General features: G+C 33.8%; 1 protein-coding gene across 1 annotated transcript; it reads left to right on the forward strand.

Moving 5' to 3' along the window:
• The first annotated feature begins 4,887 nt into the window (after window positions 1-4,887).
• On the forward strand, window positions 4,888-11,666 carry LOC149799461 (uncharacterized). The gene is made up of 6 exons (XM_089957081.1): window positions 4,888-5,073; window positions 6,553-6,782; window positions 8,338-8,524; window positions 9,810-9,908; window positions 10,575-10,685; window positions 11,463-11,666. Exons 1-6 carry the CDS (start codon window positions 4,926-4,928, stop codon window positions 11,585-11,587), a joined length of 900 nt encoding a protein of 299 aa, XP_089813207.1. The 5' UTR covers window positions 4,888-4,925; the 3' UTR covers window positions 11,588-11,666.
• Window positions 11,667-19,838: the final 8,172 nt, after the last annotated feature.

Raw genomic sequence — 19,838 nt, forward strand, 5'->3', positions numbered from 1 at the left:
AATTGTTGGCTCAGATACATACATACATACATACATACATACATACATCATACCTACCTACCTACATACATACATACATGATACATACATACATCATACATACATACATACATACATACTTACCTACCTACCTACCTACCTACCTACATACATACATACATACACATACACACACACTCACACACACATACATACATACATACATCATACATACATACATACATACATACATACATACATACATACATACATACATGCATACATACATACATACATACCTACCTACACACATACATACATACATACATGCATACATACACATACACATGCACACACACTCACACACACACACATACATACATACATACATACATACATACATACGATCCCACCCACTAAAAGTTTGGTATCTTTTTGATATATTTATAGATGTAAATCAAATTTAGCCGCCTTAAAATAGTCCCCATACATCGGACAAATAAACGATAATTATGCAGATTGTATGAAACGAAATCAGATCACAATTATGACTTCAGAGTCTGTATCCACAAATGCAGTCCGTGTCTATTTTGATAGTATTTTTGACTTATTTTCCTTGGGGAACGGTGACCAGGATGTAGGACTCGTTGCATTTATTTTAAGGGATTATGTATTCTTTAGAATATGAACATTATGATGTATTTGTCTGTGCTTAGATTAGCTAAATTTGTCCAGGAGGATACTTTTAAACTAATACATGATTTATTCAGATTTGATCACATTGAAAAGTACCAAAAATCAAATGAAGATAATATACAGGGTAAAAAGTGGTATACAGAGTCCTGAACAAAATATCGGCATTGCTACTGTTTAGATTCAAGGATAGGGAAAACAAAACCAACTGGCCTAAGGTACCTAATTTACCCTTAGCAGGACAGTCGGCTACACCAACAGTTTTCGTTTTGAGGATATTTTAAATCTACTTATGTATGTATCTATGTGGCTTTCTGTACGTCGCTTGCCCAGGCAGCTTGCCTACTTAGAATGACAAATAATTTAACATGTGTGTGTGTGTGTGTGTGTGTGTGTGTGCGTGTGTGTGTGTGTGTGACCATGGCAAGCTTGTAGTTAAATTAAGTTCGGTAGCATGCGCTGTATTCAATTTTCGTTTGTCACTTAATTTCGGTTTGCAATCGACACTGATTTATCCTTTGTTTTCAAACAGAATGAGATGCAAGCTACAGTTGCTACTCAAATATTGTACTACTATATTTCTTCACGAGGTTTTAGATTTTAGTCTGAAAAATGTGTAGCTTTGTCGTAGAGTATTGCAGGTGTACAGTACTGTATGGCGACATATAGTAGTAGCAGGTCATGTAAGTTCAGTCAAAACGGTTTTTTTTTTACTCATGCATAAATGTAATTATAAAAACAATGTGATAACTAAGTCGAATTTTTACTGTTAGGGGTTCGTTTATATGAATTTCTTGACTGCACCTCATTGACTGTAATCACTGGAGGGTAGAAATGGCCTTAGCAAACGTGGGGCCCGATTGGGATCATATTGGCGGGGGCCCCAAGTGAACACGGAATTTGGAAATAAACGTTCAAACAAGTTTTTGTATCATCTTGAACTTAACAGTTTGTTCCATCGCTTTAAAATTACTCTCTCTCTCTCTCTCTCAATGGGCCTAAGGCCGGCCATGTTACTAGAGTGTCTACAGTTTACACGTTTTGATATATGCACATTCTGAGAGAGAGAGAGAGAGAGAGAGAGAGAGAGAGAGAATGAGCAGCAGCAGAAGAAAATGAATTAGGCCCAAATATGGAAATATTCGTCTGAATTACACAAATAAGGGCATATTTAATTCCTAAATGGAAAACGTATTTTCAAAAGTGATATCGCCACTGCGATAATAAAGTTGTAACCCCACTGGCGATATATTTATTTCCTCTTATCTAAATCATTATTACTGTATGAAATATATAATTAATTAATAATTCATACATTTTAATATAATTAGGACGTTTACTGCGCAAAGACATGTCTTACATTGATAGTTAAATGCTCAAAGTGAAGAGCAAAGTTACTCTTCTAAATATCCACCGTAAGCATGTGTCTGATTACAGGATGGCCATGAAAGGTAAATCAACAGGAACGTGATTATCTCATGTGTACCGAAGGGTCTCTGTAGGGTATAGGTCAAGGTGTCAAATTAGGACCCTCCGGAAGTTTGTGAGCTTGCTTGTTCGTGGTTCCAAGTATAAGCCAATCTGACACATGTTTATAGAAGAATTGGAATATATTTGCCCATTCCTTTGCTCGTCCTTCCGTCCGTCCGTCAATCCGGTTTCGTTCTGCATTTATCAGTTTTTGGACGCTATGTTGTGGCTTCTTGCGTATATGTTTCTTTGAAACTATGTTGATTGTTTATCTAGTTGTATGAAAATGATATAGTTTTCTGCATTTAATTGCTTGACTGTATCAATAATTGATCCTCTTACCAATCTCTCCCTCTCTCTCTCTCTCTCTCTCTCTGTATTTTTCCCAATTAAATGCTATTCGTGCGTTTTTAGTTATGGCATAAATTGTTGCATTGATAGATGTAGAAAGGTTTCTACTGGTATAGCAATTAGTAGTAATACTAATAGTACAAGTACTGCTACTGGCAGTTAGAATAGTGGAATACAGACAAACGGACAGACGGGGAAAAATAACTGAACTACCGTATAAAGACGTTCGATACACGCGGCACGACGAGTTCACGTCAGGACTTGTATTTCATATTTCTGCTGGGATAAAAAGGAGATCAATTTTGATATGGGCAGAAATTGTTTGCATTTCTATTCATAGTATTGGGATACAAATTTGATTTCATTCCCGAGAAAACGAAAACAACTGACTTAAAAAATATAATATCTTGCAGGACAGTGGTCGAGCAATTAGCCAGCCTCTCTGATAGGTTATGAATTAATTAAAGATGGCAAGAAATGGAACTAAAATCATTGCGGACAAAATTAGGAAAAACCATTATTTCATGACTAACGTCGCCCAGAACCATCTGCCGATTAAAAACAAACATCAAGAATGTAAAAACGTGCAGTTTGTATTTGTACAGATACTTCAGAATAAAAAATGCCAATAAAACAAACTTCAAGGGTTTCAAAAAGTCTCGAAAATATGATATTTTGATGCATTTTTGGTCCAATTTGATATGGATGATTCAACGTAGTTATTAGAAAATCCATCGTTTTTTTTTTCTTTATGTGTATATGCATATGTATTTCTCGTATGTATGTATGTATGCATGTATCTATGTATATATATATATATATATATATATATATATATATATATATATATATATATAGTCAGTAAATGACACGTATAATGTGATTACAACTAATTATAAAGTGCATTTGTAATTTGCAAACAGAAATGTTATAATCAAGTCATGCCATTTTATTACAAGAGTTCTGTAATAAAAGCCTCTAAAGCCGTAGATATCTATATCCATTTTAACCACCATTTTTTTGGGTGATCAGCTATTATACATGTGAAATATGTTTCTCATCTTTAAAGTACTTCGCAAAGCCTGGACCAGAATTTCAAAATTCAAAGATGATTTCGAAAGGTTTGATTTATAGATCAAATGTTTTGTTGTGACATTTAGAAATTAATAGAAATTTAGAGAATCATCTGATTTAGTGAAAACAAAATTAATTTAAAGTTGTCTTTCAATCAAGAGCCGGACTTAATCTATTAAAGATTTACATTATTTTTCTCAAATAGTAAATGTTTAATCGATCCCATCTCCAAATTACAAAAAAATGGGCCCGTCATTATAAATTATTATGACTTTTTGTAAAAATAACTCACTTCCAATATTTGTGGTCTTTTACTAACAAAATTTCGTATTAGTAATGTTACCAGGTAATGAAACATAATGCAACACTTTATCTGAATCTATACTTTGAAACTTTCGATTCCATTTATGTGTTCCTTCAGCAATAATATCAAAAATGCAATTCCGCACACTACTTCAATATATACAATACATACACACTGTACATTGCTACAAATTGCTTTTTATATACATCTACCTGAGTTGTAACTTTTTTATATCCAGTTTGATATTTCCAAATTTGAGGAATTTTTTAAATTACTGATATGAAATCTTTGTACGTTTCTTGCAATCTGTGCATATTTTAATTCATCCAAAGATTCAATTCAATGATGTTCAATTGTTGGTAAGCTTTCTCTTATTGTATTGGATATCAATCGCATCGTCAGCGAAGAATTGCTGAGAATCTCTGCTTAAACGGTTAGTTGTACTGAAGAGCATGAGGTTCGATTAATATCACTAATTGATAGTATAACTCTGGTGTTTAAATATTTTTCTTAATTTAATTGCGGCGTTTCTATGTAGTCATAATATGTTCTTAAATGAAATAAGATTGATGAACATAAAACCCTCAAAAATATCTTTCGATAACGGTCTATATAATGACGACCCAACTAATTGATACAACTAAGTTCTGACTATATATAGCGTCAAACAAATAATTAATAATATATGAGTTGTATCAAAACAGAGATGAAATCATTACGATGAACCTCCCCCCACCCACCCCGCTATGTTACCCTTTTAAACAGCAAATCAAGCTGGTTTTTGAAGTTATTAGATATTTTCTCATTACCCGACCCCATCACATTTCATCGACCTTTATCAGTTGAGGTGTCCCGAGTTAGAAAGGGGTCAAAAGTCGTCGACGAGTGCTATCTTTAACCACCAAATTAATAACAAAATCTTGCATAACACGTCATTGCACGTGCCACAAATCCCACGACCACACACGTGGCTACAACAGCTTGAACCCTATATATAAGGTGCCTTTTCTAAATCCCTACACATTCTCCTTCGGTTCTTCAGAAGTGCTTAGCTATGCAGGTCGTATGTATTTGTCTTTGCCTTTTAACTGTTACCTTCGGGCAACAGCACAACTTGGCAGAGCTGGCTCAGGGTCTCGGTGCAACCACCTTTATTGAATTGGCGACAGAGGCAGGGATGGCTGACATACTAATGACGGGAGGTAAGGGTTAAGAAATGTATTTCTCATATAATGTTTGCACATTTCGCGATGTAGTACTAAGATCGGCGTTACTATGCCCTTCGAATCGATGAGCGGCATGTTTGATCGATATATTAGAAATTAGAAACAAGATCTGAAGATAATTTAAGAAATCTTGTGTCATATAATTTCGAGCTTTCTGCCAAATAACAAAAAACGTTCCGATGCACCATGGGCGACAGCTGTGTGATTGTTCCATACATGGATATATTTATGAGTTAAGGTAACTGAAACATTCTTGAGTCGCATAAATTTTGCGCCTTGTGCGCTGCAACTGCACGTAAACGTCGACAATATTTGATCAGAATTTCTCACCGTGTCCATTTGCTTCATGATGAAACCGACCAGATTCAGCGAAACACTTTGAAACTTGTTCGTACACAAATACTTATATTCTAAGCACAAATCACTGCAACGACTATTTTTCATTCGTGCTTGTTAGATTGCCATGAATTCGTTTAATCTTTGCATGTTATAATTAAGTCCTGTGATACTGTTAGCAACGACGCAATTTTTTCCCCAGGAAAATACGAAATGAATTTAAACAATTACTTGTAACTAAATATAAATGCACTGATTTTCCCGGAACCGGAGCTCTTGAATGGAGAGTAATTCCCAGATGACCAGAGTTACAGCAGAGTCTTTCCGAATTATATCAGATCCAGGTTTAGATGCTCTGTTTACGCTGCATCTTCGCTAGCCAAGGTTCCGATGTGATAACCCTATCTACACCTTGGAGTATCGAGCAGATATTTATGTGCTTCGGGTATGTGAATTGTATTGGATGCGGCGGCAAGCCACCGTATCCAGTCAAAATTAAGTTGTTCAAATTTGAACACTGTTCCTATGTGATATAGACAAGGGAAGCACGCATCTTGAATGGACTGAAAAATAAGCACTTTTCCAGTGCCCGTCCGTGTTTGCACAAATACACCTATTATGCCTTCCCTCTGGTATATATATATATATATATATATATATATATATATATATATATATACTTTCGATGTTAAACTTCCAAAGTATCCTTTTTAGGTTAATTGCGATCACCATTTTCAGTCAATGTACAATGCATCACGCTGTTGGCAAGTTGGCATTAGACACTAAGGGAGCCAACACATGACATTCAATAGAAGACGTTAGGACAAAGCACCAATATATCTGTTCGATTTGTCATGGTGTAGGTAGGGTTATCATATCGGAACCTTGCACTGCGAAGATGTTTGATCTGAAGCACTGTAGCATGATTGGTGAGTATACAATATTAATAATTTTATTAACTTGGATAACTTAGTTACAAAACAAACAATATAATGAAGAAATTTGTAAATGTAGCGTATTCTAGATTACCATTAACCATTTATTTAGCTAAAACTATGCTAGGTTATGCAATTACAGCAAAATATAATACTCATATAATGTGAACTTTTTATCATATAGGTCCGTTCACAATATTTTGCCCAACCAATGAGGCTTTTGAAAATCTTCCTGGAGATGTCATGGAAAGAATGAAGACAGACAAACTTATGCTGATGGATATCATGAAGTACCATCTAACCAGCGGCATGATGATGTCGTCTCACCTTACAAACGAGATGATGGCTGACAGTATGATGATGATGGACGGCATACCTGTTGGAATCCGTATCAATATGTACATGAATGGAATGGTAAGGAGTTTTCATTGGGTCATTTTGTTTGCATTTCTTCGAGCAATAGTTTGTGCATCACAAAATTTCAAAGTAGCTCTTTATTTGGCTTATAGCTTCAGAATTACTGACGTCATGAACTTTAGGTCCCTGATTTACGAATACAAGCGTTCATTTGGCTGTCTCTGTGATTTTATATTGCTACAAAACGCCTTATCAAAGAAAATACAGCATTAATATGCAATTTTGTGTGTCAGATCATTGCGTAATGCGGTTAACAAAAAGCAAATATAAGACAGTTGTTCAAGACTTCAAGAAAGCCGGACATATTTCATTCTAATGAAGTTATGTTAATTTCATTATATATCCTTGTAACAGTCACTGAGTTAAGTTTAAGGGAATGAAATGGAATGAAAACAATTTCGTAATGTAACGTACTGGTCTACGTTTATTCAACGTGTTTGTGCGCTTTAAATGTAACACGTACATATGAATGCATGATTGAACAAAATAATACAATTATTCCTTTCTTTGTTGTAAATTATAAAACAAATGATGGACAATGTCGTTTTCTCATAGAGCCCATGTAGGCATTCATGTTTAAAGGAGACGGTATATAATGGCTACCACGTACCAAAATGTGTTCTTTAGTCTAATTCAAAAGAGTAAAGTTTAAGCTTATCCCTTGCGAGGTCTATCGTTGTACTTGAAAACATCATCTCAGAACCGTCTGTTTTTGTGTTTATCTCACCTTCAAACGAATTGTAATAAAGCAAAACAAAAATAAACAAATTAACAAAACAAGATAAAAGAACAACAAAAAAAAATGAAATTTGGAATGCTTGAATCAGCAAATCTAGCGTTGTAAATATATTTGTGCAAGTTTATTTCGTTAAAATGAAACGTGAGGATGGCCTAAACCACTTCTGAAAACGAACGTAACAGGAACCATTTGGTCTGAGCGTTAACGTTATTTACCAACATTATCTGCAGATCATTTTTTTTTGTATTGCAAACAGTACAAAAACCGAAAGTAGTCCCAGAATTTATCGATGTGTAAAAAAATTCAGATCAGTATCACGTGACCATGTACAGCCAATCATATTGCGGAAAATCAGTTTCATTTATACAAATTGGAATTATATATATATATATATATATATATATATATATATATATATATATATATATATATATATATATATATATATATATATAATTGTCTGAAAGTAGTTCTAATGGGAGTTTGACTGTGTTTGGTATAGAATACAGATAAGTGATCAGCAGATGAATCTTTAACGCTGTTTACATGTGCTTGATCACCTATCAATGTTGATAGACTGGTGGCGGGCGGGTGACAAATGAGCATAAACATTTGGAAGATCAGGTCAGCAGTAGGTATTACTTGCAATAGGTTGTTGCATACGGTAAGTGAAAAATCCACACGTATCTGTCTAACAAAAACATATGATCAACACACATATGGTACCTACCTTATCGTAACCTATCGGCAGGTAGAAACTTGTACCTAAAATTTATCTTGGACTTTAAACAGACATCATGCCATTTATTGCAGCTTATGACAGCTGATGGAAGTCCTATAATTAAAGCCGATCAGATGGCCAGTAATGGTGTTATCCACATGGTGGACCGAGTTCTCTTCCCCATGCCAATGAAAAGCATTCCGGAGGAATTCATGGAACCGGAATTCAGCTATTTAATGACAGCAATCAAAACAGCAGGTTTTGCGTCATCCCTAACAGGTAAAATAATAAAATAGCAATCATTTAATCATAATATTGATCAATCATCATATTATATCTTACAATAAATCAGACAAGGTTGATCATTTAACCAATTAATCAATCATTGGTCGAAATTCTTAAACATCGATCAATCAGTTAATCAATGTATTGTTCAGTAGTCGTTCAATGAATTAACCAGTTCTTTATCATTTTAGGAACAAAATAAGGCAAGTCTAACAGAAGGGGACATGAGAAACCTACATTCGCATTTGAGCAGAATATGTTATATAAAGGTGCCCGATGTACAGGAATAAATCGTACTTCAGTCCATTAAAATGCTTTCCACATCAGTTCTGGCATATTTTCTATTTACAATTAGAGAAATTTACAATCTAGGGACTGTTAACGGGAAGAGGATGAAATTATTATTCATTATTGTACTATTTCAAATTAATATTAATATTTCGATATTTAATATAATCTATTAAGTTTTGTACTTTCTGTAGCCTTTTCTCAAACCGCTTCACCGTCCAAGTATGCGTTGTGAAAAATGTTTTGTGTAAGAATACCTTTTAATTATAAGAAACATAACTAGCTTTTTACTCAGATATAATTTTAAAACCTCGAGGTACTTGATTTAGTTTGACTTGCTTGGAATCTTGGCAAAGCAATTTTGGAAGAAATGATATGATATGCAGACACTTTGTCGAAGAGTTTGACTTGGACACAACCGATAACTCGTCATAAATGCAGAAGATATTAAACATAAAAGCAATGGAATAACGGCCACACAGCGAGCAAACAAAAGCTGTTATTGTTACGTAATTTACTGATCGCAATAATTTTTAATTTATTGTCTAGAGAGGCCTTACAGCAACAAAAACAATTCAGCATTTGCATCGACTTCATCCAAATGTGCAAAGCAAGAACTGAAAGATATCTTTTTACAATGGACACTTTGAGAAAGTCTGTATTCTATTTGATCTTGCCCCATATTTTAATCCTCGCTGCCTCAATTGTATATTTTGATACATTCCGACTTTTTTTATATTATGCAGTGCCATAGCGCTATTCCTATCTTCCGTAATTATGCTTTGTAGCCTGAATTTAATTGGGCCTTTAAAACGGTTTTTTAAAAAACAAAAAACATCGTTGATAGCTACCGAAGACGAGCGAGGGAGATTAATTCATCTTTGAAGGGATCAAACAATGTAATGCGATTATAAAATCTGGTTTAGTTATGTCTTGACTTACATTTCATTGTCTTGTGGTAATTTCAATCCAACGTGTTTATTAAATTTAGGTGGACCATTCACCATCTTTGCTCCACCAAACGAAGCTTTCATGAAACTTCCTCCAGGCGAACTTCAAAAACTCATGGCAAATAAGACCGCTTTAACAGGTAGTGTATGAATAATAACTATGCACATCGACGTAATGATTCTAAGTCACCAAAATTCTTCTTCTGTATATTAAATTCATCACCCACCTGTTTGATTTAAAATAAGAATCCGGTATTTAAAACAACTTTTGATCCTATATTTTATTGACTTTACGCTATTAACCTTTTAGGTTTATTTTAAATAAAATGAAAACACTTTTTTATTTTGCCTTTTATCTTGTACTAGGAAATACAATATCTACTTTTACTGAAAGTGTATTGTACAGGATGATTTATGAATTTATTTCGCATTTACACTTATTTGCCATATTTTCAGAATGTTAATTCTCTTCTGCGTTTTAAAACCAAACTTAGGTTGAGGTGACATTAAACCCTACTACTGTATTACTACTGGCAATAACTCTACCATAAATACTATAGCTACTGATGTTACAGCTGATAATGTTACTAATACTGCACTACATTTTATTTTATGTCGGAAAGTATATTTGCGATATAAATGTTTAGAATTTTTTTAATTATGCTTCCTTCGTACTAGTAATGATACGGAACAAAACAAATCTTGGAAAGAAATGCCCTGCCAAATGAATACGATGACTATAAACTATATGTGAGGGAAATGTCAGTCTTAAATGTTATTTGTTACTAATGCTGTTCTTGATTTAGATGTTCTCACTTATCACGTGGTCGAGGGAACATTCTGGAGCGCATCCTTCCACAATGGAATGTCGATTCCTACCTTTGAGGGGCAAAATCTGATGATCACTACCGATGGAAGTAAGAAACTCTTGTGACTGCACTTAAGTTAAAAAAAAGCGATTACCTACTTTCCTGCTTATTTCCACCCTTTGTAGATACATTCATTCATTCACTCATTCATTCATACATACATACATACATACATACATACATACATACATACATACATACGTCACAAAATTATAAAGTGTTAGTTACAAGTCTATCACTACCCTCTAAATTTTGAAGAATGCGAAGGCACCTTGAAAACATTTATCTGGTTTCCACTAGAGACCTTAAGTCTAAACTGAATTCTAGATATAGAATTCAGCACCTAGAGGCGGTACAATTTTTGGTTCAAGTTTTTCCAACCTAAAGCTAATTATGGACTTAAAACATTTGATTGGAAAATTTTACATCATATGTCAACCAATCAAACAAGAGGTTGCACAATAAAGTTTAAATCTAAATTTCAGTTTCATTGGTGTAACCCCCGCCTTGCTTGTATTAATTCAACAAATCCAAGTTTTATATTTAAACACATTTAAACAATTTGAGTTGGCATATTTTAAGTCCCGGTTATATATGAACATTATCTCTTAAATATAAATCTGGAAACAGAACCATGTTTCAATTTAATCCTGAACTTCGAATCAATCAATTTAGTCGGCAGAATTTAAGTCTGAATTAAATTAGTTCATTATATATTCAATGTAGGTTTAAGTATATAAACATGTTTGTAATATTAAGTCTTGACATCTATCCTGACCTAATTTTTCATAAATATCTAAATCAGGAATGATTTTTGTTTTATAGTGAAAGTTATGATAAACAACGCTGAGGTCATGATTGCTGACGTTGCCTGTACCAACGGTGTAATTCACGTTATCAATAACGTGCTAATGCCGCACATGATGTACCCTTCACCATTTAAAAAATAATTTATACACTTTCTTTTTCTATTATTTTTATTTTTGTACATGATATTTTCATGTTAATAAATTGCAAATGAAATAGTTATTTCTTTTTTATTATTAAATTTCAAGTATAGTTGACAAAAAAGACAGCTAACGTTAGAAATCTCTCTCTCTCTCTCTCTCTCTCTCTCTCTCTCTGGCAAAAGATTAGTTGCCCTATTCGTGCTAAATATTGCAATATCATAGCACTATAGCGTAAAGGGCATGAAATTGAACAAGGTGGTGCATTACAATGAACAATGTTGTACAGAGTGGTGAACAATACAGTGCTCAAATAATGAACAAGGCGGTGCACTACAATGAACATTGTTGTACACTGTGGTTGGCAATGTATGACCCTAACGTTACCGATGTAATGTACCAGAGTGAAAACTATATTACAGCTATACCGAAGAAAGCAGCGCACTGCAGTGAAAAATATAATCATTATAGGCAAAGAGACCGTATACACTTGAAAGCAGGGTAAGACATTAAAATGAAGAACAGAAATGAACTACCCACACTATCATCTTGTTTTATAGCGATTGTACTGAACACATATTGAATATGGTGATATGTCCACTTGTATATTAGATATGTAACGAAGACCACTCAGACGATGATGATGACGATGACGACGTTGTTGATGATCACATTGGATAACGAATCTTAGGTTATTTGCATCACATTTTAATAATTTAAGAAATGACCTCAAATCTAAAGACACACACACACAGACATATGTATATATATATATTTATTTAATTTCATTTTGTTATTTGTTAAGTTTTACATTTTTTATTTTGATATTGTAGTGTACCTTTATTTACTTGAATAAACTTCAGTTCTGACTGATTTTTGAAAATAATTTTGACGTAAATAACTTTATAGAAACATTGTATCTAATGCTGACCTAGTTCCTGACCTTGATTCAGAACCAGTGATAGTTTGTAGTAAACAACTTTTCAAATTTTGTTTTATTCTTTCTCAGAGTAAGATTTATAAATTAGAATCAAAGCCATACTTGGACTACATGTTAAATAACTTGTATCAGTTAGGTTTTCCAGAGGATTGATCCACATCCAGGCATCTGTTTTGTGTTTTAGCTAGATTTTTTGTTGATGTTTTGAGAAATACTAGTCATACTTATCTTAACATTGGAGGCGTCCAAGTGTTTTATGTTGTGACAAGTTTTTGGGCTAATTATTTAATTTTAAAAGTAAAGTGATTCTTTTTCCTGGAAATACTAGTGTTCTGTATTAATTCTTGGACAATGACATTTATCGAAATGTATTTAGAATTCAAATTGGAATATTATTTTATGTGATTCAACAAAGAACTGTTGACACATCAGGACGACGCTGACCAAAAATACGTCATTGCATTCCATTTGGGAGTTTATCGGGATTCTAACTCAGTTCATTAGGATTTTTTGTTTCTAGGATTTCTATTTTTAATTCTTGGATTATTTTTGGATTAATTCGTAAAACCGTATATTCTTTTTCTCCTTTTTGTCTTGTTTTTCAAGTGAAAAAATTATTTGGTAAATTTGATAAATCTTTTTGTCTTCACTTTTTTCTTGTTACATTTTATAAGAGCCTAAACACGTAACAATATATGTGTGTGTGTGTGTGTGCGTGTGCGTGTGGGCGTGTGTGTGTGTGTGTTATCATTACAAGAACGCAACATAACGACTATTATGCAGATGGTAGAGTGAAAAAAGGAACAGCACATATTCTCATTCCAATAGCCACTAGCTTTGCTCCGAGCTACACGGATGCACATTATTCAGTGATTCTGCACAACAAACACTTTATTCAGATTTAATTTAGAATTGGGTGTTACGATTTTAAAACCATTTTTGTTTTTTTCTGTGGCTTAATTCAAAATGTCTACAATGGGATACCAAGGAAATGAAGTCGGATACGGGATATTCTTTCCAGACGGCCACGATCCCACCAACACTTCTCACATACCAAAATGTTCCTCCTCACCCGATTGCTCTCTTCTTCATGGTGTCGGTTAAGTTTTAAAGAGAAACATTTACAGGTTTAATTAAAAGATGACTGAGAACAGATTGTTGGTCAACGTTAATTAGCATGAATCCGGAACAGGGCCCGTTTTATGTCAATGTTACCATCTGACAGTTGTTTATATCTGACATTTGCACAGTCTACTTCCGGATATCTCAAAAAGTCCAGTACATTGAAATCGCCAGAAACATTTTACTGCCGAATAGACACGATATCAAACAGATAAAACTCGGAGACCGACAAAATGTGGATAAAGTGTGTTAGATGATTTGGCTATCTGTAATTAAAACTGCACTCATTGTATGCAAGGTTTCTGTACTTACCGGTTACATTGTCGTGAAATCTTACTTCAACTACCGATCAAATTTGGTTTTACAAAACTGATACCACGAAGTAAGAGGACGAACCGAAATTTTCAACTGCCAATCGTGTTTACTTTTGCGTAGTTATTTCAATCAGTTGATACAATGATAGCTTGCACACAATATCGGGCGAGATTTTCTGTTCTTCAAATATCCCAATGTAAGAATCTAAATTCAATTGTTTAAGAACATTAGACATCGAGTCTGTCATTTTAGCCTATTTCACAAGCGTTCGATGGCAACTTCACGCGCATGCGCATGCGCAAGTTCTGTTTTGCTTCTCATTATAATGAAGTTTCATATAAACACAAAAGCACAGCATATAAAGATGTTTGCACATCATATAAGGACGAAAGCAAAGCATATAATGAAGTTTGCACATCATATAAGTACAAAAGCACAGCATATAAAGAAGTTTGCACATCATATAAGTACAAATGCACATCATATAATAAAAATTCTCATCTTAAGACAGCTCTGGCGTTCCATAGTGGCAGTTTATAGTGATGTCTACCACTGGGGCATTATGCCACAGAGATGTAGCATCATGTCCCACCCAGTCACATTACCCTGACACCAGGCTGTTCAGTCCTAACAATAATCTCTTAACGCTGAGCGCCAGGCGAGGCAGACTTCAGTACCATGTTTATAAGTCTTTTGTATGACTGGAGCCGGGTTTCGAACTCGCAACTTCCCGCCAATGAGGCCACAGGGATGGGCTATAAATAACAGTTCAAAGAAGTTTCTAATGAGCGTTAACATACTTTATGACAAATATTGTGCTATGAGGTTTAAAGGTCACCATATCTCAAGGGCAAGGTATTCATAACATGTGAACAAGGGTTAAAGGTAACTATATTTCAGGGGTACGCTTGTGATCTGGGTTCAAAGATAACCCTAGCTCAGATAGGTCATCGGAAAACAAAGTGATTTCTTCGTTTTGATGGGAGAATTTGTACTTCACTATATTTTTTTCAAAGCCTTACTACATATATACCATATTTGTTAGTGAAACCTAAGACGGACAGTGTAGCAAGTTTTCTGCCATCCTTTCTTCGTTCATTTTTCAGACTTGAGGGAGCAGCAACAGCAACTAAACTTTAAAACGCAACCAGGATGTGTCATACCATACATACGTGATTTGCCCAAAGCCTATAACTCAAAGAGTGAGGCATGCATTTAAAAAATGGTTTCTAGCGTGCAATGCTAAATAATTTGAACAATTTATTTTTAAAAAATCATTCTTTTAAAATCTCAGACCAGGCATTACCAATACAGTACACGAGTACAGTGCACGAGTGCGTTATTTTTTATTTTTATTTAAAAACATTTAATACAGACTTTTAATCTTGGCAACATGTTTAGCAACATTAAAGACATATTAAATACGGTCGATGTGATTTAGAAAGGTTCTGTATCAAACATTTTGGAAGAGGATATAATTTCCATCAATAAATTCTGACGTAAACGTTTTACGAACTCATGATTTTAGAACGATTCCGTGTCAAACATTTCGGAAGAAGACATATTTTCTATTAATAGATTCGGACGTAAAAGTTTTACGAACTCATCAGATACATCTTAGAAGACTGGACAGTGTTATCAAAACAATTATTCCTACATAAACAGAAAAAAAATTATAAACACACTCTCGCCACAATAGAGTTGCTCAATTTTCCATGCTCGATATTTTTCCGATGCAGCTTCAATATGCAAAGACTGACTCTATATAATAATCATCAATCCATTAACAATTTATTTTCGTCTGAACGCCTTAATTGGGCAGGGCAGTATCGAACAGTGAATGGACAATGGGAAGGATCAATTGACTTATGTGTTCCATTTCGTTTTTCAGTCATGTCGATATTGATCACCGAATGGAATGAAGGAACCTACAAGGAAACATAATTACGGACACATTTATGACCTCCTTCGATGTATTTGTTTGTATGTGCGTATGTGTATGTACATGTGAATTTTTCACAATGAGAGTAATTTGTATTAGCAACCTAGCAGCAGCATCGTATTGCCGCACTGCTGGCCTCGACTCAGTCTCTGCTACTAACACATGCAAGATCAATCGGAAAATCCTCGACACTTTCTGATGAGAGCTGAATAACCTCAGAAGCGATTTAGAAGCAATTACTTATCAAAATTTTAAATTTCATAATTATTTCTACTGTAATCAAAGTTTGAAAATGTTTTATGTGTTGGCTTCAGCTTCAGTGATGATGATGTGTATCTTTTTTTTTCAACCTATAAATAGATGAGCGATATCACCATCTGCTTTTTATGTAAATTGGTGTACCATAAATTATATCCCTAATAGTAATTAATTTCATAGCAGTTATAAGCGAGTGAGTGGCCAATGAGTAAAAGAAAACAAAATATTTAAATGTAGATGTATTAGCTACAAAAACTGGTTTTGTGGTTAAAATTCAGCAATGTAATGTAATTGTTTTAGTTAATTTGTATCCATCAAATACAGATAAGTCTATATGCTTTAGAAATTCTATAATATAGATTCAGACTGTGATAGCGTGGGACATCATGATTTACTTTGAAACCGAGAAATAATTACGTACTGAAGACAGACCAATTTAAGAACCGCTAAAGACGTCTGGGCTATTATAAATAAAGTTAAACTTAGCGATGACAAGCGGTCTTTCCGTGAAAATCAACAATGTTTTACTTGAAAAACAAGACCAATGAAGTGCGATTATACAATTGCCACCGTTCACATTTTGCCATTTATTACAAGGATCAGTGTTAGGATATTGAGTAGACCATAGTAAAATATTAATATCGCTGACCATGTTTTGAAAGCACCATATAACATGCTACCATGTTTTGAAAGCACCATATAACATGCTACCATGTTTTGAAAGCACCATCTAACATGCTACATTTGGGTATCGTGTTAAAAACTTTATCAAAAGGCCACTGCTGAGGGTATACAAAACGATTTGGCAGATCAAAGCGTGAATTTGCAAATGGCAAAATGATTTGAGCGTCGAAGATTATAATGTGTTTGTTCAGACACGGAGGGAAGAGTAATTCTAAAAGATAGTCCAGGTTTGGCAATTTGCAAGTTTATATAGTGTTAATATTTTTTGTCTCATTCGTCTAGACTGCAGGGCATTACCATGCTGTTTCAAAATAGAGTGCTTGCACATGTAGTTTGGAAGTTCTGTCACTATTCATGCTGCTTCTAGGTACTGGTTTGCAAGTTTTACTGCAATAAACACGTTTAATTGACTTCGGTTCAGTAAGTTGAAAAAACAGTGCAGTGACTTCAAATGAATCCATGTTGATATTTGTTCAAGCTACCGTTTTTAAGGAGAAAAAACACAAAAAACAAACAAAATGTATACACGCGTTTCAGAATGCATATTCCTATACCGTATCTGCATAGCTAGGTAGAGATATAAGTGCATAATTAGAAATTTCATGTAAATCACATTTTTGGTTAAGAATGGGATGAATATGTGTCGATTTCCACCTATCCGGAAAGTTTATATCCTGTAACCACATTAATGGTGCTCCGATTGCTGGTCTGGCATCTTTGTACATTCTGTGACTTATACCACCAGCCTCAGTAAATTTGCTGACAGAAATTTATTTACTAATATCTGTAAAATGAAAATCAGAAATTGTAATTTCAATTTGGAAATTACAGCATTTTTTGTTTTGAATATAGGTCAGGAAACATTACAATCATCAATAGATGAAATTGAAGTAAAGATTCTCGTTTAATAAGTCATTTCTTTCTTTTGTATTGTAAATGCAAAAAGAAACATTATTGCTTCAAACTTTGAGTTTGTGATATACTTTAAATAATTTGTGTTTTTCGAAGCGTAATTTTCCAAAATGTGTTGGAAAGTCTTTCTCAGAATTTTAATGATACGCATGAAGGTTATTTGTATATTGCTCATTGTATACATTTTCATGTCATGTAGTTTATTCCTTTTTTGTCGGTATTTATTCCAAAAGTTTTGGCCTACCATGATTGACGGCAAGTATGTTTCTTCTCGTCCTTTTCTGACTCCGTATTCTTAACTGAGGATGAACTACGATTCATCAGTTGGTGAAAGTGTTACAGTTCTAGAAGGGATGCAAAACATGAGAATTCTAATAATTTGGTTATAATTTTATCGTTTGTTCCGTCAATATCACTAGAAGTCACCATGAAGTCAATCCTGTTAGATTCTGCTCATGAGATTGCTGAATCTGTTGAAATCAGCTTTGCTGTAATCCACGCATGGCGCTTATATGCCACTAACACCCGTTACTATGTTAGGAACATCGCGGTAACTATATTATATATTTATTAAAATATATATTTTAAGTGAGATATAGACTCTTTAAAAATGATAGGACATAAGAAGTTAGTAATAGACAAAGAAACGGATACGTACACTTATAAAAGACGGACTACTCAAAGAACCACTAAGGAAGGTCTGAGAATTATAGATCAGTTTCAGTCTAATGATGACTGGCAATCTTCACTTGGAAAATGACATAAAAGCAGTATACATCGTACAATTAAATCACGAAACAAAATTATGGAAGATTGGGATAAGAAAGGAGTATACTTGTATAGCGTGATTACTTTAAAAAATGGAAATGTATGAAGCAAAAATTCGTTAGAAATATATAAAACGTAAAGGAACGTATAAGGATGATAATAGACTAGTACAAAATACAAGCAGTTCCGACACATTGGACACTAGCATTAGAAGGTTACTAAACAAGTAGAGTAATAATACTTGCTCTTAAAAAATCAATAAAAAACTAAGATGACATACACACACACAAACACACACACACACACACATACATACACACACACACACACAAACTCACAACATATATATATATATATATATATATATATATATATATATATATATATATATATATATATATATATATATATATATATATATAGAGAGAGAGAGAGAGAGAGAGAGAGAGAGAGAGAGAGAGAGAGAGAGAGAGGGGGGGGGGGGGTTAAATCGAGTTTTATAGAATGAAACGAAATGGACGATAGGGCTCAAAAGCGAAGATGAATGTAAGGTTTTGGTCTGGTATTTACATTGCCAATATCCTGTGCAACACAGAGGCCACATTATGAGAATTCGAATTTATACAGAACGTTACACCATCATGGCAACAAGAATACCTGCATATAGATGAATTAGTTAATAAGCATGCTGTTTGTATGGTATTTTACTTTTCATTAAGGGCGAACACGAGTCTATATTACATTTGCTTCTATGAAAGCATAGTCACGTGAGTTTAAAAAGATGTTGTTTTTTGTTCTACTTGAATACGCAGGTTCGGGTTTATTTTTATTGACTTATCTGAAAATATTATATTGGGTATCAATGATGATGATACATGTATCGATCATTTAATCCTTATGGCTGAAATTCATTTTTGTAGAACATGATTTTGAAATGCACATTTGGTCAATTACTACTTTGTTGTAATAATTGTATGCAGATTATAGATGATATAGCTATTTCAAATGGAAAATAAGACAAGTTACATGAAAAGTTGCTTGACACACAAACACACACACACAAAAATATATATATATATATATATATATATATATATATATATATATATATATATATATATATATATATATATATATATATAGAGAGAGAGAGAGAGAGAGAGAGAGAGAGAGAGACAGACAGACAGAGGTACTACACAACTATTGTTTATTGCAACGCTCCGAATTCAACATGACAAATTAACTATAATCCTTACATTTATTTAATATTATAACTTTCAACTCTTCATACATCAGTACTGAAATTGCAGCAA

This window comes from Sinohyriopsis cumingii, chromosome 5, assembly GCF_028554795.1.
Source record: "Sinohyriopsis cumingii isolate HCF-2022 chromosome 5, ASM2855479v2, whole genome shotgun sequence".
NCBI lineage: Eukaryota > Metazoa > Mollusca > Bivalvia > Unionida > Unionidae > Sinohyriopsis > Sinohyriopsis cumingii.

What these genes read in the sequence shown, in the direction of transcription:
- LOC149799461 (XM_089957081.1), top strand. Translation starts at nt 4,926, where the DNA reads ATGCAGGTCGTATGTATTTGTCTTTGCCTTTTAACTGTTACCTTCGGG. An exon ending in TGACATACTAATGACGGGAG is followed by an intron (nt 5,074 to 6,552) that starts GTAAGGGTTAAG and finishes TTTATCATATAG; the next exon opens with GTCCGTTCACAATATTTTGC. An exon ending in AAATAAGACCGCTTTAACAG is followed by an intron (nt 9,909 to 10,574) that starts GTAGTGTATGAA and finishes TTCTTGATTTAG; the next exon opens with ATGTTCTCACTTATCACGTG.